The sequence below is a fragment of the Talpa europaea genome (assembly GCF_964194135.1).
Source record: "Talpa europaea genome assembly, chromosome: 8".
Lineage (NCBI taxonomy): Eukaryota > Metazoa > Chordata > Mammalia > Eulipotyphla > Talpidae > Talpa > Talpa europaea.
The window spans coordinates 12236849-12259452 of record NC_140075.1 but is presented as its reverse complement, the minus strand read 5'-3'; the positions used below and the strand labels follow the sequence as shown (position 1 = coordinate 12259452).

Genomic DNA, 22604 nt, shown 5'->3' with positions numbered 1-22604 from the left:
CACACAATTTTTAAAAAGATGAAATGTCACCATATGTGACACCATGCATGTCCTGGGGGGGAGCGAGTCAGAGGAAGAGACAAATGCTCTGTGGGTTCACTGATGTGGAAATCTAAAAGCGAACAAGACACAGAGTAGAGGGATGATTCTACGTGAAATACGTCAGATGGGAAGGACAGATACCAGATGGGCCAGTAATATGCAGAATCTAGAGATGCCAAACTGAGAGTCAGAGAAAGACCAACTTAAAAACTAACAGTAGAAGCCTGACTACAGAGCTGAGCATCCAAAGGTGGGTACAGGCGGGTGCCGGCCTCTGGGCTGTTGTGGGGGTGTGGGTGATCGGTGGCAGGTGCACCGAGGTGGTCAGACCTGACACTTGACTGGGAGGCTCCTAGTGTCCCCACAGTTAAGAGAATAGATGATCACTAATAAAAGGTGGCTACCAGATGAAAGTGGGCGTGGGGTGTGGATGGCGTATGAAGTGAAGCAAGAGGATGAACCCTCACATTTACCTTGTGTGGTATGTGGGGTAACAAGATATGTGGTGAGCAGTTTGCAGGGAAATCACCATGCTGGACTCTGAAAACCAAAACTACTATTGCATATTAATTATTTCTCAGTGTGAAAACCAAAAATGCTAAAAAATGTGTATTAGTATATATATAATAGAGAAATAAATTTTCATTCAGAAATTCCAGGTTATTGAATTATAGCAAGTAGTATTTTAAGAGATATTTCAAAATTTATAAAAACAATGTATACTTTAAAATATACATAATTATATATTTGCAATGGTAGTTTTGGAATATATTTACAATTTTAAAGACAAAATTTTCAAGATAACATGGCTTCTGTCCCTTATGAACCATACTTTTTGAAAATTGACAAATAGGAAAATTACATAGGAATAAAAACATATTTTATGTATCATATTAATAACCAGGTCTTCACTGATGGTGACACTGGCTGCAAAAGAATATAAAAACAGGTACTGTTCCATTTCAAAGCACACACCATCCTGTTCTGGATTTACATTGGGTACCAGGAATCCTTATATTGTCATATTCTGAAAACCTTCCTAAAAGCTTGATTGACGTCCTTGTTCTGCAGGCTGCAGATGAGGGAGTTGAGCATGGGTGAAATGATGGTGTAGATGACAGAGACTACTTCTTCCTGCTCGGGGGAGTGGTAGGACTTTGGCACAAGGTACTTAATGATTGAAGCTCCATAGGAGAGCAACACCACAGTCATGTGAGAAGAGCAAGTAGCCAAGGTATTCCGGAGAGCCTGGCCTGAACCCATGCCCGGAACAGTGGACAGTATCCTTCCATAGGAGCACAGAATGGCTGAGACAGGAGGAATGAAAAAAATCACAGCACTAAAATAAATCCCCTTTTCGTATTGTGAAGTGTCAGCACAGGCCACTTTGAGGAGCGCTGGGATCACACAGAAGAAATGGTGGATTTCCCTGGAGGTGCAGTAAGTAAGTGTCAGAGTATAGACAACATGGATCAAGGAATTGAGCAGGGCACCCAGCCAGGGCACAAGCACCAGGAGCACACAGACCTTAGGGCACATGAGGATGGGGTAGCGCAGAGGCTGGCAGATTGCCACGTAGCAGTCATAAGCCATGACCGCCAGCAGCAGGAACTCTGAGCTAGCAAGTGTGGTGAAGAGGAACATCTGGAAGCTACACCCAACGAAGGAGATGCGGTGGTCCCCAGACATCAGGGCCATTTTGGGAACAAATGTGCAGATATAGATGAGATCCATGAGGGACAGCTGGCTGAGCAGAAAGTACATGGGGGTGTGGAGAAGAGGGTCGGCCCAGATGAGGATGATTATTATGGTGTTGCCGAACAGGGCCAGCAGGAGATCGAGCAGGGTGAGTGTGAAGAGGCCCCAGGGCACTGGGGTGCTGTGGAAGAGATCCAAGAGGATGAAATCACTGCCTGAGGTCTGGTTGCTCAGCCATGCCATGCTCGTGTTTTGAATTTGTAACCTTGGAGAGTTTTTCACAAGCATAATGTTCATTGCCCCTGCAAGATTTTCACAAATAAAGGCATGTGCCACTTTTAATATTGCAAGTCTATTTTACTCCCTGCACTTCACCCTTCAGCTTTTATTAGTTAAGAAATATATTTACCTTTCACTGGACTTTACTAAGGTATCTTAAGTTACCATCTAGAATTCTTGCCACACTGAGAAAAGGCAATATTGGCTAGCTTTAAAATGTTATTTTGAAACATTTTTGTCATTAAAATTTTTAGAAATTGCATTCCTCAAGTAATTACTATTAAGTTATGCTTTAAGTAGCATACATAAATAAATTAATTAATTAATGAACACCTGCATCATTATTAGGCACTTCAATAATGTGGAGTATCAGGGCCTTCCTGGTGGTGCAGGGGGTTAAGACACAAACTATGAAGCTCTCCACTGCCACTGCAGCATGATTTCAATCCTGGGCCAGGGAGCTACCCACATGGTGCAGCAGACCTTTCCTGACACCCCCACTGCTCCCTTCAGCAGTGTATTTCAGTCAATCTGCCTGTTCTGTTCCCCACTCTGTCTCTGGTGAATCCTCTCTCCCCCACACCTCTCATCTGTACCCTTGCTGGGGACCAGCCTCCGGCAAAATGTCGTGTCAGGGGTTCCTGAAAGGATGAGATGGCCTAGGCGAAAACAAAAGAACTGAAACTTAAGGGCTGAGGGGAAGGGGATGAGGTAGTGAGGAGACACTAACACTTGGATGAGGTGCAAGTATCTTCTGCCGAGAGACTCAGCAGGTCCTTATTTATTTATTTTTAGTAAGCAGAAAAAAAAATACATTGTCATGTGCAAAGCGGAAACAATTAGTGTATTTTATTCCCATGGACTACTGGCTCCTATGGGTCCCAGCTAGACGGTAGCCTTCAAGGTTAATAGATAATAACCAGACCTAACACTAAAACTTATTTTTTCAGCTAGACAATTATCTAAGACAGTGGATAGCTGCCAGTGCATCCCTATCAGCTAAAGCCTAAGCATCAAAAGACTATTTTATTCACATGGCCTTCAGTCAGAGACCAGCTGCTACACAGCTATCAGAACTCTTTCCACCTACAAACTTCTTAACACAGTTAACTTCATTTAAAAACTTTCCTAAGAAACTTCTAAATAAAAGGAACTTCTAAAAAAGCAAAAGAAGGACTTACTATAATATTTGTGCTGGTTTGCTTGTCAGATATGTACACTAAATCATCTCCCATTGTCAAGTGGGCCAAATTGTTTAATAACTAATATCTAAACAGGTAATTTTCCATGCCAATTGCTTGCAGTCTACTGATACATATAATTTATTGCCTAATGTACTTTTCTGATAATTTTTTTTCTTTTTATGACCAAGAACAAAAAATGAAGGAATGTTAGATCTTCAGCCCCACGGTGTGAGGCACAAGGAATCTTCAGCCCCACAGTGTCAGGCCCTTTACCTTTGGCCCCATGGTGTGAGGCCCTTTACCTTCCAGTGTCTTATCTGGCTGGGGCATCAAGGCCTCCTGCAGCATACCCTGGTTCTTGTAAGCATAAATAAATAAATCTTCAAAAAAACAATGTGTAATATCAGTAGTTCAGGGCTATAAGTGCTGTGTGGACAGAGCTGCAAGGTCAGGGTCAAGGCAGCCTTTAATTCTTTTCCACAATGACTTCCAATTAACCTGGAAATCTCACCTGTTGAGTAATGGAAATACCTTTCTTCTCTAAGGAGCTATTTCTAAACATGTCTTTAAGGAGGTATTGTTTGTGAGCTTCGGACAGGACAAGGGTCCAGTGGGCACCAGGTGGCATAGAGACCTGCCTGGAAGGAGCGGACTGCGTGGAAAACGTGTTTCTGCATGGGAAGCCAGGTGGACTCATGCCCTACAGGTGGAGGCACAGCAGCAACCTCAGGGCTCGAAAATCCCCAGGGATTTCCTTCTGTCTTATTGTCTTTGTTCTGTTGCAAAGTGAACTTAAGGTCATTTGTGAAGTGATGGAGGGAGTTGGACTCTCGCTTCATGACATTATTTCGAGCATCAGTTTTTTTGTTGAATATGAAGAGCTGGCACTTGTGTTTTGACTTGCAGCACTTTCTCTTAGGGAGGATGTATAATAAAGAGCTTTCATAGACTTTAAGTGGACGTGAGATATAAATTACAAACGTGTTTAATAAATGTCATTGGGTAAGTGTGCAGTTATGGCAGCTGTGGTAGACACAGATTTTTAGCACCAGTGGAAGTCCCTGTGAGGTGGCTCGGCACTGAGTTCCCGGCTGTCTGCCCCTGTGACAGGAGCGTCTGCTGCCCTGTCCTCACCACCTCGTGCCACAGAGGGATGACATGGAATTTGTAGAATGCGTGGAATGTAGGATTGGTCATATGGGGAAATCTAGATGCAAACACTCTCCAATCCCTATGCTGAATTTGGTGCTTAAAATGTCATACATATAAAAGCATGTTAAGTCTGAAAACATTGACTTTTAAAACATTAAATATGACAAAAAGTTATGGATCCACTATTTTCTTCCACTTCCCTCTCTATATAAAACTTCCCTGTTTCTATCAACCCTTTAACTCTAGCAAACAAAGCAGTGTGGCATTATGTGCTATAAGGAGAATCCCACAATCTAATCATTTGAATTACAATAGTCTTCATGTCTGGGAGGACATAAAATTCATTTATATCCCAGCTTCGAGAGAGCCAATGAATGAAATAGTGTGGTACAGTAAATAGTTACTTTTTCATCGAAATACTTTGTTTTCCTAAGAAATTTGACATTCCACATTCTCAATACCTTTCGATGGTTTCCAGTATAGCCTAATAGATATTTTCCTAAATGTTTACTAATTAATATATATGAATGCCCTCAATCCAAAAACCGTCCACTGTAATTTGGTAAGTGGATGTTTGTATTTGGAGATTTACTTAATTTATGATGCTATGAGACTCCCAGAGGACATGAAATCATGTGCATATCTTATATATGTATGTAATATATGTATTTAATATATATAAAACTACCCAAAATATAATGGCAGGAAAAATGAATTTGAAGTCAATTTTCTTTCATTTTAACTTAAAACAACTTTATCTTTTACCTCATTGACATGAATTAGAAGGAAATCAACCAACAGTGTGTTTTGAGAGTAGATCCTGGGTAAATGTCTTATGGTTTTACTTATGCCACTGCTTATGTCTCTTAAAAATGAATTTATTATAGATTTACAACAATCCTCATGCCCTCAGCCTTCAAATAGTCTTTCAGGAAGGGCATTGGCACTGTAGAGAGGGTGCTGGCTTTGAACAGTGAACATCTTTCTTCCATAAAACTAACCCCTGACTCCACCCCAAAATTAGTAAATTGTACCTCATTGAGAATTACAGACCATCAGTATTGCCATGAGCTATTGTCTTCTTATGCAATGTTAGTGCACATGCCAGTTCCAGTTCAACTAAACAGCTTATTTGAGTCCATAGACAACATCTAAGTATTTTCAGTATTTAAATGTATTAATATCTTATAGATACATATCTTAAATAGAGGGGATTATTGATATTGTCTATTATATGTACAAGGTCAGAGCATTATATATTAGGCAGCTTAGGAAATCATAACAGACTTCAACATGTATCCCGAGAACAAACCTCTGACATATTTGTAAGAACAGAATCAGTGCTGCTTCTAGAGTGTTATCAATGTCTTAGTTCTTCCAGCCTCAGAAGCCCACAGTCCTCCTGAACAAAGGTTAAATACCTTGACGCCATTGCCTCCATAATCCACACCAATTTACTGTTCCACTGTCAGCCCTCAGAGGGACCATCCCCAACTGCACCCTGTCCCTGAGGCAAAGTGTGCAGCAGTTACCTCCCCATCCTCCATGACCCAGAAGAAATGGTTACAGCTATCTCACAAGGACATGCAGCCTCCGCCTCAGGGATACTGCTTGTTAAGTGGCTCACCTTCAAATATTTGGGTGAAGACTAATTTTTCCCCACGGAAACTTTTTTTTTTCCATTTCATTACTTAACCATCCATGTTTTCCACAATAATAAACAGAATACAGAAAATTTCATGCTTTTCAGTAGTATCAGGAATATGTTCCATGTTTACCTAATCAAAGTTTTTAACTATGTTGTATATATTGTTTTTAAGAGGCAGGTAGTCCTTCAAGGGTTACCATGAAAAAGTGGTTCCCCATGCCCCTTTCTCCCCTGGTTTTCATTTCCTGTAGTCAAGCTTTGGTGTGGGGTCTACCTTCTCCACTGTACTAATTAACAGGTGTGCTATTGCTTTTTGTCTTGTGTTCATCTTAGAGATCTGCTATTGATTTTTCTCCTGTGGAAGGTGCTGGAGCTGTTTTACAGCCCTGACCCATCTTTCACATCTTCTCCTCCATTCCTTCAAATTATAGTATCACAATTTAGGTTAGATGAAGAGACAAGAGTAGAGTATTATAACAAAGTAAAAAGTATTCACAGCTGATTCAAGAAGTAAGCCACGGTGCTTCTCTTCACTTGAGACTTAATTTTCCCTCCCACACTTGTTCATTTTCCTGAAGACCTCTGTCTCCTCGAAAGTGGTGGGATTGTGTGCAGGTCTGTTGCATGAGTCTCTGTGTGCCTTTCATTTATTTCTCTTCTCAGGGCACACCTTCATCTCTGTTCCGCATTGAACTTCTTGTTTTTGTGCATGTGCCTTTACACCTTCCTTTTTCTAGTCACCCCTTTTGCTTTAGTGAAGTACATCCTTCAACAACTTCTTGACAGGTTGTGAATTGAATGTACATGTTTTCAGGCCATGCATGACTAAAAATATCTTCCTTCTACTCTCAAACCTTGAGGGATAGTTGAGTTGGGTACAAAATCATTTCCAGAACATAGTCTTCCCTCAAAACACACCTCTGTCTTGTGTACTGGAGGGAGTTTCTGGAGCTGGGTAAAAGCTCAGATCTGTGTCCTGGGTGAAAGGGTGTGTCTGAGTAAATACTAATTTTATATGTATATTATCTGTAGTGAATTGTTTGAAAAATGCTATCTGAAAACAATACTAAAAATTAAAAAGCACTTTCATTTTTAACTCTTAGAAGTGGTCTTAGAAGTCTTAGAAGTGGTCATCTCTGTCTTTAGTAGATAAAAAGTTCTGAGTAAATAGCAAATTAGATTTTTCTTTCAACTGTAGGAGAATCTGGCTGTCAGGTCAAATTCAAGTCTTGTGTCTAGGAGACAAACACAAAGAAGCGTCATAGCAGCCATCCACTTGTATTAGGTGAAGCTCCTGGAACAATAAAGTTGGACTATACTGTTGGAGCTGCCCACCAATGCTAATCCCTGTGACTCAGGGCAACTGGTTCCCCCAAACCCGCCTCCCTGATCCCCTTTTCCAATGCTTTAACACAGCATGGGGGGAAGTACTTTTCCAAAGTGGAACCCATTCTGGTCTTCCTCACTACCCTCACAGTTGTGCAGTAAACATCTAGGGATAAAGGAGTGGGGAGGAGGAATTTAGAATAGTGCTGTAAGTAGTCTGCATTGCACATGGAGGGGTATGAAGAGATAAGAGGTGAAATCATATATCACAACACTTAAATATATATGAAGCAAATATTAACCACATTTAATCGATCATTGCACAGGGACACAATAATAGGAGGGGAATTCAATACCCCACCATCAAAAATAGAGTGAGCTTGCAGGAAGATTAGCAGTAAGGTTAAGAGACATAAGTTATATGTTGGAGTTGGAGGATCTAAAAGACATATACAGAGCATTCCATACAATATCCATCAAATGCACATTCAATACAATATTGAATGCACATTATTTCCAAGTGCACATGTTAAATCCTTCATAATATATAATGCTTTATTCCAGAAAGCAAATTTCAAGGAATCTAAGAAGATTAAAATAAAATTTGGCAACTTCGCAGCAAAGCAATAGTAAATTAGAAGTCAATTAAAAGGGAAAAATTTGAAATTCCCAGTTTTTTTTTTTTTCATTCACTCATCTGTATTGTACACTTAGGCTGGTTCCATAACTTGGATTTTGTGGATAATGCTAGTCCATCCTGGAAATTGATGTCCTCCTTGTCATTCAATTCAAAGTATATTTTCATTTCTTGTTTGATCTCTTCATTAGTCCAGTGGTCTTCCAGTAGCATGGATTTCAATCTCCATGAAGTGGGAGGGTCCCTTGCTTTATTTTCATGACTTGTTTCTAGTTTGATGCCTTTATGATCAGAGGAGATATTTGGAATGATTTTGATCTTAATGATTCTGTTGATGTTTGTCTTGTGGCCCTGTATGTTATTGATTCAGGCGAAGGATTTTGTGTGCTTGAGAAAAATGTGTACTCAGAGTTTTTTGGGTGCAGTGTCCTAAAGATGTCTGTTAAGCCCATGAGTTCTATGTTTTTATGTAGGGCTTTAGTGTCTTTGTTTATTTTTCATCTTGTTGATGTGTCCATTGGTTAGAATGGGGTGTTGAAGTCTCCTACTCTATACGCATTTTCTTTAATGTCTGTTTTCAGAGCTGATAATAATTGCCTAATATGTTTTGGTGTGCCTTCATTTGGTGAATGTATGTAGATGAGTGTTATATCACCATGTGGGACCCTCCTCCGGTGGCCAGGGAGCAGCCGGGGATTGAACCAGCACTGCAGAGGCTGCGGGCAGCTTCGCAATCCAGCCCTCAACCGCTGCACCACCTGGAAGACACAGAGATGCACATAAGATTTTAATCCTTCAAAACTATCACTATTTGCAGATGCTATAATATACATCAAGAACCCTAAAAACTCCACAGTAAAACTATTCAAAATAATCCACCAGTTCAGTAAAGTAGCAGGATATAAAGTCAATACACAAAAATCAGTAGCCTTCCTATACACAATCAATCTGAAGAAGAAGAAATCATGAAAACTATCCCTTTTGTAATTGAAGCAAACAAAATCAAATACTTGGGAATAAACCTAACAAAAGAGACTAAAGACCTATACAAAGAAAATTATAAAACACTGTTAAAAGAAATTGAAGAAGACACAAAGAAATGAAAAGACATCCCCTGCTCATGGATTGGAAGAATCAGCATTATTAAAATGGCCATCCTCCCAAAAGCAATATACATTTCAATGCTATTCCAATAAAAATCTCAATGACATTCTTCAAAGAAATAGAAAAAATACTGATGAAATTCATAGGGAACCACAAAAAAACATGAATAGCCAAAGACATACTGATGAAAACAAAGGAGAAAGGAAGTATTGCACTTCCAAACTTCAAGCTATACTACAAAGCCATAATAATTAAAACAGTTTGGTATTGGAACAAAAATGGCACACAGACCAATGGAACCAAATAGAGAGCCCAGAAATAAAGCCACACTTACATGAACAACTAATCTTTAACAAAGGAGCAAAGAATATGCAGTGGAACATGGACAGTTTGTTCAATAAATGATGCTGGTAAAACAGCATCTCCACATGCAAAAAAAATGAATCTACACCATTACCTCTCACCACGCACAAAAATCAACTCAAAATGGATAAAAGAACTGGACATAAGACCTGAAACCATAAAATAGATAGAATAAAATATAGGTAAAACACTATAAGACATACATCTCAGAAAAATCTTTAAAGACTCATCACTCAAAGCAGTGAGAGTGAAGGCAAAGATAAACACCCAGGATTACATCAAACCGAAAACCTTCTGTACAGCCAAAGACACATTAACCAAAATGGAGAGACACCCCACTGATTGGGAAAAAAAATCTTTGCACTCCATTCAACTGATAAGGAATTAATCACAAAGATATACAAAGAACTCACATGACTCAACAAATACAAAATAAACAATCCAGTCAAGAAATGGGCAGAAGAACCCAAAAGATATTTCTCTGAAGAGGAAATGCAAATGGCCAACAGACATATGAAAAATGTTCAACATCCCTTATAATCAGGGAAATGCAACTCAAAACCACACTGAGATAACACCTTACACCAGTAAGAATGGCACATATCAAAAATAAAAAGCAACAACAAATGTTGGCGAGGATGTGGTGAAAAAGGAACTCTCCTACATTGCTGTTGGGAGTGAAAGCTGGTCCAGCCACTATGGAACTCTGTCTGGAGGTTCCTCAGTCTACTAAAAATGGAGCTATTATACGACCCATTCTGCTCCCAGGGATCTACATAATGGACACAAAAATATTGATTCAAAAGAACACCTGTACACCAATGTTTATTGCCACACTATTACAATAAGTAAAACCTGGAAACAATCCAAGTACCCAAGAATAGATGACTGGATCAAGAAGATGTGATACATATACACAATGGAATATTACTAAGCAGTCAAAAAGATAAATTCATGCCATTTGCAGCAGCGTGGATGGAGCTAGAAGGAATTATGCTCAGTGAAATAAGCCAGAAGGAATAGGAAAATATCAGATGGTTTCGCTTATAACAAGAATATAGGGGAACCAAATAAGACATCAGTGTAAAAAAATACTAACAGTATAAAACACAACAAAGAAAAAACAGACAATTATAAATCAGAGATACCCTGCAGGGGAGGAGGAGGGAGAGGGATGAGAGGGAGGAGGGAGTAGCACAGGGGACTGTGGTTATGGTGCACAAGTGCCTTGGGGAAGGAAATTCTATGGGTGCTCAATCTGAGGGGGTGAGGGGAAGCAAATATTGTTTAAAAAATAATAAAAAAAATAAAAAAAAGATTTTAATCCTTCATTGAGAGATGGTGAGCCATCCTTGAATTTCTGTAATAGATGAAAAAAATCATAGTATATCAGCCTTTTATATCATTGTGAATTGCATTTACTGATATTTTGAGGATTTTTGAATCTATGTTCATCAGGATTATTGACCTGTAGTTTTTTTTTTTTTTTTTTTTTTTGGTCATGTTCTCATTTATTTTATTTCAGGGTAATACTTACATAGTAATATGGCTATGGACGTGTTCCCTTCTTAAAGCTTTTGAAGCATTTGAGGAGGATATGTATTAAATCTTTGGTATAATTTGGTATAAAAGCATTTGGCCTTTATTTCGGGGAAGGTTTTTGATTACAACTTCAAAATCCTTACTAAAATGGGTCTATTTAGATATTCTGTCTCTTCACTATTCAGTCATGAGATATTTTATGATTCTAAGAATAAATCTGTTTCATCTAGATTGTCCATCTTGTTGTCATCTATGTGTTCTTATAATCTCTTATAGATCTTTGTGTTTCTCAAGTATTCTTTTTAACTTCCAATTTTTTTTAATTTTATTTATTTAAGCCCTCTCTTTTTCTTGAGTCTAGCCAAAGGTTTGTCATTTTTGATTTCAAAGGTGCTGTTCTTAATTCCATTTAACTTTTCAATTATTATTTCAGTCTGTTACATTTATTGCTACTTTGATATTTATTTCCAATATTTTATTCACTTTGCACGTTGCTTGTGTTTTATTCTAGTTCCTTTATGTTTTTGAGATTTTTTTGTTGGTTTTTGATATAGGCCTGTATTGCTCTAATTTTCTCTTAGAGACAACTTTGCTGCAGTCTATATATATTTTGGTATGTTGTATTTCCATTTTGTTTTTATCTGCACATCTGTGTATATAACTTTGCCTTTGATTTTTGTCATGGACTCAATAGTTGTTCACACATGTTCTTTGATCTTTAAGTTTTGTGATTTTTTAGTTTACTGCTTGTACTCAATTTCATGTTTCATGCAGTTGTAGTTGAAAATGATGCTTGATATGATTGCAGTTGTAATTATTTAATATTTTTCTTTTTATGTTCTAGGTTTCTTTTTAAGTCTGTGGGATCTAATGTACCATTTAAGGCCAGTATTTCCTTATTTTTTGTGTGGACGATCTACCCATGATGAAATTGGGTTACTAACATTGCCCAAATTATTGTATTATCATTTTGTTTTTAGTTTTGTTAATATTTGCCTTATATATTTTGGTTGTGTTTTGCAGGGTGAAAATATATTAAAACATTATATATTCTTGTTGGTTCAGCCCTATATATCAACATATACTGTTTTCCTTTGTCTTTTTATGGCCTTAGTTTCAGTATCTATGTTTTTGGTATGAGTATAGCTCTACCAACATTTGATCATTTGCAATAGCATGGAATATCATTTCCCACTCCTTCTCTTTCAGTCTCTGTTTCTGTCTCTGCCTCCCTACACTTGAATTGTGGCTCTTGTAGGCAGCAAATAGATGTCTTGTCTCTTATCATTCAGCCACTCCATATCTTTTGAAAGTATAATTTTCCATTTACATTTAAAGTGATTGTTGAAGGTATATAATTATTTCCATTTGTTTATTGTTTTCTTACTGTCTTTGTAGTTCCTCTCTGATTTTTTTCTTGCTCTATTCCTTTGCATATGGATAAATTTCTTTTTTTAATTTATTTTCTTTTAAATAATAAATTTTATTTTTATATTCGCCCATACAACTGCAACTCACCCATTCTGACCACAATCACTCCCCTCCCACCACCCACCCCCCAAAAAGTGTCTCTGGTTCATAGTTTTTTTGTTGATTCTGATTTTCACTTTCTTATAGTTATTCATTTTCCTGGTCCCTTATTTAAGTTTTCTAGATTCCTGCTATGAGTGAGACAATCCGGTATTTTTCATTTTCTTTTTGGCTTATTTCGCTGAGCATGATCCCTTCCAGCGCCATCCATGTTGCTGCAAATTGCATGTGTTTATCTTTTTTGAATGCTGAGTAATATTCCATGGTATATATGTACCATATCTTCTTGATCCAGTCATCTATTTTTTGGCATTTGGGTTGTTTCCAAAGCTTAGCTATTGTAAATAGTGCTGCTATAAACATAGGGGTGCAGGTGTTCTTTGGAATTGATGTTTCTGTGTCTTTTGGGTAAATACCTATGAGTGGAATTGCTGGATCATATGGAAGTTCTATGTTTAGTAGGTCCAGAAATCTCCACACAGCTCTCCATAGTGGTTGGACCAGTTTGCACACCCACCAACAGTGTAGAAGAGTTCCTTTTTCTCCACAACCTCGCCAACATTTGTTGTTGCTAGTTTTTTTAATATATGCCATTCTCACTGGTGTGAGATGGTATCTCATGGTAGTTTTGGTTTGCATTTCCCTGATTACAAGTGATGCTGAACATTTTTTCATATGTCTGTTGGCCATTTGCATTTCCTCTTCAGAGAAGTTTCTTTTTAGCTCTTCTGCCCATTTTTTGACTGGATTATTTTCTTTGTTGTTGTTGAGTCTCATCAGCTCTTTGCAGATTTTTGGGATCAGTCCTTTATCATTAGTGTTGTGTGCAAAAATTTTCTCCCAGTCGGTGGGGTTTCTCTTTGTTTTTGTTATTGTCTCTTTTGCTGTGCAGAAGCTCTTTAATTTGATGTAGTCCCAGCTGTTTATCTTTGCCTTCACTATCACTGCTTTAGGTGATGTGTCTGTAAAGATGTCTTTGTTGTGCATATCACATAGTGTTTCGCCTATATTTCCTTCTACATATTTTATGGTTTTGGGTCTTATGTCTAGTTCTTTAATACACTTTGAGATGATTTTTGTTTATGGTGTGAGGTAGTGATCAAGCTTAATTCTTTTGCATGTAGCGACCCACTTTTCCTAGCACCATTTATTGAACAAACATGCTTTGCTCCAATGCATAGTCTTTGCTCCTTTGTCAAAGATTAGTTGACCATAAATCTGTGGATTTATTTCTGGATTATCTATTAGATTCCATTGGTCTGTATGTCCGTTCTTGTTCCAATACCATGCAGTTTTGATGATTATGGCTTTGTAGTAGAGTTTGAAGTCTGGGAGTGTGATGCCTCCATTCCTTTCTTTTTTTTCAGGAGAGCTTTGGCTATTCGGGGTTTTTTGTGATTCCATATGAATTTCATCAATAATTGTTCTATTTCTTGAAGAATGACATTGAAATTTTGATTGGAATAGCATTGAATCTGTAGATTGCTTTTGGTAGGATGGCCATTTTAATAATGTTTATTCTTCCAATCCATGAGCAGGGGATGTCTTTCCATTTCTTTGTGTCTTCTTCTATTTCTTTTAACAGTGTTTTATAGTTTTCTTTGTATAGGTCCTTTACCTCTTTTGTTAGATTTATTCCCAAATATTTGATTTTTTTTGTTTTGATAATAAAAGGGATTTTTTTTTATTTCTTCTTCTTCAGATTTATTGTTTGTGTATAGGAAGGCTACTGACTTTTGAGTGTTGATTTTGTATCCTGCCACTTTACTGAACTGATTGATGAGTTGAATTAGTTTTTCTGTGGAGTTTTTGGCGTTCTCTATGTATATTATCATATCATCTGCAAATAGTGATAGTTTGACTTCTTCTTTTCCTATTTGGATTCCTTGTATGTCTTGCTCTTGTCTTATTGCTCTGGCTAGGACTTCCAGTATTATATTGAAAAACAGTGGTGAGAGTGGACATCCTTGTCTTGTTCCATATCTTAATGGAATTGCTTTCAGCTTTTCAACATTGAGGATGATACTGGCTGTTGGCTTGTCATAGATGGCCTTTATGATGTTGAGGTATGTTCCTTGTATCCCAAGAATTTCAAGGGCTTTCATCATGAATACGTGTTGCACTTTGTTGAAAGCTTTCTCAGCATCTATTGATATTATCAAATGGTTTTTATATTTCTTTTTGTTGATGTGTTGGATAACGTTGATTGATTTTCATATGTTAAACCATCCTTGTGTCCCTGGAATGAATCCTACTTGGTCGTGGTGAATTATCTCATGGATAAATTGTTGGATTCTGATAGCTAAAATTTTATTGAGGATTTTTGCATCAGTGTTCATTAGGGAGATTGGCCTGTAGTTTTCCTTTTTTGTGTTGTCCTTGTTCGGTTTTGGTATTAGTGTAATGTTGGCTTCGTAGAACGTGTTTGGTATTGTCACTCCTTCTCAATTTTGTCGAAGAGTTTGTGAAGGATAGGCACTAATTCATCTCTGAATGTTTGGTAGAATTCATTTGTAAATCCATCAGGTCCTGGGCTTTTGTTTTTGGAGAGGTTTTTGATTACCATTTCAATTTCGCTGTTTGTAATTGGTCTGTTTAGGTGTTCTATTTCTTCTTTATCTAGCTTTGGGTGATTGTAGAGTTGTCGGAATTTGTCCATCTCCTCTAGATTGTTGAACTTGTTTCCATATAACTGTTCATAGCTGTTAGTGATTATTCTTTTGATTTCTGCTGTGTCCGTTGTGATTTCTCCTCTTTCATTTATGATCCTGTTTATTTGTGCTTTCTCCCTTTTTTTTCCTTTGTGAGCCTGGCTAGGGGTTTGTCTATTTTATTAATTTTTCAAAGAACCAGATCTTGGTTTCATTGATCTTTCACATTGTTTTTTTAGTTTCAATTTCATTTATTTCTGCTTTGGTTTTTATTATTTCTTTTCTTCTACTGGTTTTGGGGTTTTTTTGTTGTTCTTTTTCTAGATCTTTGAGCTTAGAGATTAGGTTGTTTCTTTGAGTTCTTTCTTCTTTTTTGATGTGAGCTTCTATTGCTATATATTTTCCTCTTATTACTGCTTTTGCTGCATCCCATACATTTAGGATATTTGTGCCCTCCTTGTCATTCAATTCAAATAATTTTTTAATTACTCCTTTGATCTCCTCGTTAGTCCAGTGGTCTTCCATTAGTGTGGTTTTTAATCTCCATGAGGTAGGATACTTCCTTGCCTTCTTTTTATGGTTTATTTCTAGTTTGGTGCCTTCATGGTCAGAAAACATGGTTGGTATGATTTCAATCTTGGTGTATCTGTTGATGTTTGTCTTGTGCCCCAGTATGTGATCGATCCTGGAGAATGACCCGTGTGCACTTGAGAAAAATGTGCACTCCGATTTTTTGGGGTTTAGTGTTCTATAGATGTCTGTTAAGACCAAATGCTCTTGGTCCTTATTTAGACCTTTAGTCTCTGCTTATTTTTTGTCTTGTTGATCTATCCATTGTTGATAGTGGTGTGTTGAAGTCTCCCACTACATATGTGTTTTCTCTGATGTCTATTTTCAGATAGGACAACAGTTGTCTGATATATTTTGGTGCTCCTTCATTTGGTGAGTATATTTTAATGAGTGTTATTTCTTCTTGAAGTATTATCCCCTTGATCATAATGTAGTGACCATTGGGGTATCTTTTTATTTTTTTGAGTTTGAAGTCTGTTTTATCTGATATAAGTATAGCTGTTCCTGCTTTCTTTTTTGGTCCATTTGCTTGTAGGATTGTTTTCCATCCTTTAACTTTTTTTTTAAAGATTTATTTATTTATTTTTACAAGCACTGGGTACAGTCAGAAACACGGGAGGGTGAGAGAATTCACCTGAGCCAGAGCGGAGAGCAAAGCAGGCAGACTGACGAAGGACACTGCTGAGGGGAGCAGCGGGCGGCAGGAGAGGTCTGCGCGCCATGTGAGACCCTCCTCCGGTGGCCGGGGAGCAGCCGGGAATCGAACTGGTGCTGCAGAGGCTGCGGACAACTTCGCAAACCAGCGCTCAACCACTGCGCCACCAGGGAGGCCTCCATCTTTTAACTTTGAGCCTATTTTTATCTTTTGTAGCTAAATGTGTTTCCGGGAGACAGCAAAAGGTGGGGTTTTGTTTCTTAATCCAGGCTGCAACTCTGTGTCTTTTTATTGAAGAGTTCAGTCCATTTACATTTAGAGTTAATATTGATATGTTAGCATCTGTATTTGCCATTGATGTCTTTCCTTTGATTTTATTTATTTATTATTTTAATAACTTTTTTTTTTGGTCTTCTTTCATTGTTATTCGTCCCTCTGAGGTTCTGGCTTTAGGATTCCTTGTAGTATTTTTTGGAGTGGGGGTTTAGTCACAATGAAATTCCGGAGTTTCTGTTTGTCTGGGAAGGTCCTTATTCTTTCTTCATAGAGGAAGGAGAGCTTTGCGGAATAGAGTATTCTTGGTTGGCATCTTTTTTCTTGGAGTCTGTTGACTATGTCCCTCCACTCTCTCCTTGCCCGTAGTGTTTCTTCAGAGAAGTCTGATGTCAGCCTGATTGGTTTTCCTTTGAATGTTATCTGTTTCTTCCCTCTTGTCAGCTTCATTATTTTTCCCTTGTCCTGGATTCTTGGGAGCTTTACTATTATGTGTCTTGCTGTATTTTTCCTTTTGTCGTGGAAGTTTGGTGTTCTTCTTGCTTCTTGTATATCAATTTTCAGCTCCTTCTTCACATTTGGGAAGTTCTCTTCAATTATCTCCTGGAATATTTTCTCTGTTCCTACCTCTCTCTCCTCCCCTTCTGGAATTCCTATAACTCTTATATTTTCTTTCCTCATGGAGTCAGATAGTTCCCAAAGTCTTTCTTCATTCTTTTTCCTTCATACTTCTTTCCTTTTCTGTTTTGGTTCTTTTTATTTCTGTGTCTTCAAGAGTACTTATTCGTTCTTCTATTTCATCTATTCTGCTTTCATTGCTTTTCCCAGAGTTCTTTAGTTCCTCCATTAATTCTTTGATCTTCTGCATTTCTTTTACTTCCCTCTTTAGGGACTCAATTTCATTCTTCTGACCATTGTTTTCCCTCTTTAGGGACTCAATTTCCTTCTTCTGATCATTGTTTTCCTTTATGAGTTCTGTCATTATTTTAATCATGGCAATTTTAAATTCTCATTCTGGAAGGCTCAGAAGTTCTTCCATGTTACTGTCGTTGCAATATGGGGGGTGGTTTTCTTTTTGTGGTGTGATTTTTTCCTGAGGAGTTGCTAGGTTGCATGTGGTTCTTCTACTCCCTACTGTCTGTTTTCTAATTTGTCGTATGCATTGGGACACTGTGTTACTCGGACTGGCCGGCATCTTGGGTGAACTTCTCCGCTCCCCTCTGGCTCCTCCAGGAGCCATCTCTGGCATCTGAGGGAGCTTTCTGCTGGTTTCAGGTAGCCTTTACTGAAGAAATATCCCTTTTCTAAAATGGCGAATTGGGACGCAGTCCCTGCGCATCCGGTCTCAGGCACACTCTTCTGCGTGGCCAGTCTGCCCTGGACGTGGGTGTCTGCTCCCTCTGTGGGCTCAGACTGCTGGTCGGAAGGGGCCTGGCGTGGGCTAACTCCCTGGCTGGCCACTGGGTCCTCCGGGAGCCTTCTGCCCTTTTCAAGATGTCTTTCTTAATAAAATTCCCTGTTCTATGGGGTGTTAGCGACTTTTTCTCTAGTCGCTGGGTGGCAGCAGAGATCTCTCCTATTGTCCTTGGGGGGCTGTTTTTCGACCCCCCCACCCCGTGGGTCAGGGAACAGAGCAGGAATGGTGGGGTAAACCTCAATGGCTTTGGGGTGCTATGTCTGCCTTGTGCCCCACCGTCGCGGAGAACCCACTCCCCGAATTTCATGCCATGGGTCTCAGTTCCAAAGCCCTCAGGTCCAGGACGTGGGCTGTAGCCCAGTTCAGTGGCACAGGAATGGCGCCTTTTGCACCCCCGCTCCCGTGCCTGGGTGCCTGGTTCCTGCTTACTCAGTGAGGGACTCACCTCAGTGAGGGCCTCCGCGCGTCTCCCCGCAAGCCTAGGTCACAGGCGCAGGGACCTGGGCAGCCGCAATCCCGATCTGTGCTTGCTTTTCAAGCGCACCAAGCGCACTTCTTTTCTGCGCAAGCTTACCGGCCGGCCCGGGGCTGTGTGCAGATCTCCTCCTCCGGTGGTCTTTGTTGTTCTCTAATGGCACCTGGAGCTGTTCGCTCACCTCCGCTGCAAATCCTGCAGGGTTCTCCACAGCTCCTGTTCATGGGGTGTGGTGGCTGCAATAGTTCCTTTCCACTCACAGTCCCGCCTGATGTGTAGTTTGTTCTTGTTGGTTGTTTTAGTTTGTTTTTTTCCCTCCTCTCTGCTGGTCAGAGAGTGCCGACTCTGTGGGTGGGGAGGGGAACAGGGTTCTGCTCTTTCCTCCCTTCTAGTCCTCTTTTATGGCAACTTTCTTCTTTGGGTAGTTTGCTGGAGTTGTCAGTTTATCTTCCGTGTCCAGTTCTCACTGGGACCTGCCGCTTTTCCTCCCTATTAACTATTTTTAATGGGAGATCTTACTCGCAGTGTCTCCTCGCCGCCATGTTGCTCTGCTTTCTGGATAAATTTCTTATTTTGCAAGCAAGTAGCAAGTAGCTTGAAAAGTAATCTTTAATGTTAATATTCACTCAGCTGTTTGAGCTCACATCTCTTGACAAGCATTTTCTCTGATTAGAGAAGCACCCTCTTGTAAGATGGCTGCAGGCTGTCCTCGGGGTCATGGAGGACAGGGAGATAATTGGTGCACATTTACCATGGGGGACCTTCCCTCTGAGGAGTAACCATGGAACAGTAAATAACCTAAAGACTATTGAAGCAACAAAGTGAAGCTATTTAACCCCTTCTCTTAGGCAATCTGTGTTTCTGATACTGTGAGACATTAGACATTTATCAACAACACTTTATAAGCAGGATTGATATTTCCCTAGTAGTAAGTAGAATATTTACTCAGGAAATATGTTTAAGAGGTGATCACTTAAGTACTTAACATAGGAAACTGTAACCTAGCTTTTATAATGAAAAACCTAAGCAACTCACTTTGTTTAATGCTAGCTACACATCTACATAGCATTGCTGATACATTCTATTGGTTGTGAACAAGACCTATAGCTGGGGGTTGCTGGCAGTTACATTATTTTACATAATCTAATATTATATGAGAAGGCAAATTCTGATGCCCAGATCAATCATCTTGTTTCATTATTTTTCCTAAAAGCTGTAACTTCCTAATTCCAGGGTTGAGGCCAGCAGTCAGTTCTGTACAAAAGGTACGTTAGGAAGTTACAGCTTTGTGAATTCACTCTTGTGGCACGTTAGAAGGTGCTTCCAACGTTCTTGAACAGAATTTTCTACACCTGCATTAGCTACTTTTACTATTTTCTTCATTACACCACTAACATATTCTAATATAATTAATGTATGTTTTATAAATTAAGTCTCATTACTACTGACAATTAATGTTTCATTATGCATCCCCTCAAAGAGAAAGTGTAACTTGAGAGGTAATGAAAACATACCAGCATTTCACACTCATTCTCAAAATAATGCCATGAAAGTGTGCACTCTACTGTCCTGTCACTTCAGAAGTTACTTTAAGTGATCTTTGGACCAGTACCAAGAGGATAGAAAAGGAAAAAAAAAAAAGAAAAGAAAGAAAATCCTTGGGGATTTTCTAGCCCTGAGGCTGCTGCTGCACCCCCTCCTGAGGGCAGTGACTCCCCTTTATTCCCAGGCAGAAGTGCATGTCCAGCGTGCAGTCTGCTCTGCCAGCCAGGGTTCTATGACTCGTCCTGTCCGGAGTCGGCATGTGGCCATGTGCAACAGGAGCTGCACAGTGACTAGATGCCATAGTTCTCCTGCCGTGAGTGGGTCTATTAAAAGATAAACATGCAGCTTTAAGGAATAGCACTTACTTAATTGCATTTTTTATAATAGCTTCTTGAAAACCTAGTTTGTTCTTTTTGCCAATGTGAGATTTCAAGAAGTAATTCTAGAAAAAGTTACTGATTATAGGTATGGCAGGTTTTTTTGACTCTGAATTATTTTCTCCAGATTTTCCACACTTGTTCTATAAAATTTATTGATAAAGTTGTTAGAAAATACTGATGCAGATAAAATTGTACTGTTAACTTATGAATACATGTCTAGTTTTTCAGACTATTATATAAAGTGGAAGTTCAGTATTACTACCTGAGAATTTCAATTTCTAGAATTCCAATTTATAATAAAAAAATTTAAACTATATATTTAACATAGACAATAATATGGCCTTACACTAACAGGACAAGTTTTCTTGGTGGTCTTTTATATTCCTTATTAAAGTCTTGGGGATGAAAAATATATTTATTTACTAAAATTAAAAGATGAGAGGTACCAAGGTACATGGGCTTGAGTTGTTAAAAAGTGATTATGACTTTATTTTGTAAATTTTTTTATAGATATGAGCATTATGCTTTTGAAACTCTCCAAAGTTACAAATTTGGAACATGAGCATGAGCAACCAGACTTCAGGCAGTGATTTTGTCCTCCTGGATGTGTTCCACAGCACCCTGGTGCCCTGGGTCCTCTTCACACTCACCCTGCTTGATTTCCTGGTGGCCCTGTTGGGCAAAACGATAATAATCATCCTCATCTGGGCCAACCCTCTTCTCCACACCCCCATGTACTTTCTGCTCAGCCAGCTGTCCATCATGGATCTCCTCTATATCTCGATGTTTGTCCCTAAAATGGCCCTGATCTTTCTGTCTGGGGACCACCGCATCTCCTTCATTGGGTGTAGATCCCAGATGTTCCTCTTCTATCTCCTTGCTGGCTCAGAGTGCCTGGTGCTGGCGGTCATGGCTTATGACTGCTACGTGGCCATCTGCCACCCTCTACGCTACCCCATCCTCATGCGCCCCAAGGTCTGTGTGCTCCTAATACTTGTGGCCTGGTTGGGTGCTCTGATCAATTCCTTGTTCCATGTGGTCTATACTCTGACACTCCCTTACTGCGCTTCCAGGAAAATCCATCATTTCTTCTGTGAGATCCCAGCGTTTCTGAAAGTGGCCTGTGCTGACACTTCCCGATATGAAAATATTGTTTTTGTGTGTGCTGTGATTTTTTTCATCCCTCCCGTCTCAGCTATTCTGTGCTCCTATGGAAGGATACTCGTCACTGTTCTGGGCATGGGATCAGGCCAGGCTCTCAGGAAAACCTTGGCTACTTGCTCCTCTCACTGATTGTGGTGTTGCTCTTCTATGGGTTTGCCATCTTCACATACCTTCTGCCAAACTCCTACCACTCCCCCGAGCAGGAAGAAGTGGACTCTGTGATCTACGTCATCATTTCACCCGTGCTCAACCCCCTCATCTACAGCCTACGGAACAGGGACGTCACTAGAGTGTTTAGGAAAGTTTTCAGAGTGTGAGGAATGTGAAGTGTTTGCTTACCCAATGCAAATCTGCAATGGACAAAATTTACTCTAAAATGGAATACAGCATATATTAATAAGGACACATTTGTCTACATTTAACTATAGAAATCATATTTTGAGAAATAGAAAACACAGTGAAACATATACTCTTCCACCTAATCATAAGTATCATATGGTCATTCTTTGTACATTCAATCATGCATGCCCTGATAGTCATTGATGACATAACTAAGGAACTTGGTTATTCAGGTAGCATATGAAATAGAGTTTTTATCCCAACATAATTATATTTGTCCCTTTTTTGGTAAATACAAATCTATTTAAAGGAAGATCTTGACACCTTGAATCATTTCTACCGATGTAATTGTAATTGTATCTTTGCTCGCAAGGAAAGGTCAGGGGGTTTTACTGTTCCAGACATTCAGATTTTATCATCTAAGTAGACATTTCAATTCTGATTTCTATTTCCAGTTAGTCTTCTAATTGTTCATGAGACTTAGTAATGGAGCAAATTAATTTTATACTTACATTCACTTTCAAGACCAGATAGTTATTATTTTGGTTCAGAAATCTTTGCTTCAAGTATAAGATGGATTAATAAAAAATCAGTCCTCTGGTTCTCTGACTGCTTTGAGCTGGGCATTTA

At 39.0% G+C, this 22604-nt stretch overlaps 2 protein-coding genes across 2 annotated transcripts; one reads left to right on the top strand and one right to left on the bottom strand.

The window, feature by feature from the left end:
• Positions 1-1062: 1062 nt before the first annotated feature.
• Positions 1063-1983, bottom strand: LOC311175153 (olfactory receptor 2T27-like; the record flags this gene model as incomplete). The annotated part of the gene is made up of 1 exon (XM_084240084.1): positions 1063-1983. The coding sequence occupies one exon, from the start codon at positions 1981-1983 to the stop codon at positions 1063-1065; it is 921 nt and encodes a 306-aa protein (XP_084096210.1).
• A 19046-nt stretch (positions 1984-21029) lies between these two features.
• Positions 21030-21952, top strand: LOC311175152 (olfactory receptor 2T27-like; the record flags this gene model as incomplete). The annotated part of the gene is given in 2 exon segments (XM_084240083.1): positions 21030-21759; positions 21762-21952. Coding segments are annotated over 2 exon segments (921 nt in total).
• Between the last annotated feature and the right edge of the window lie 652 nt (positions 21953-22604).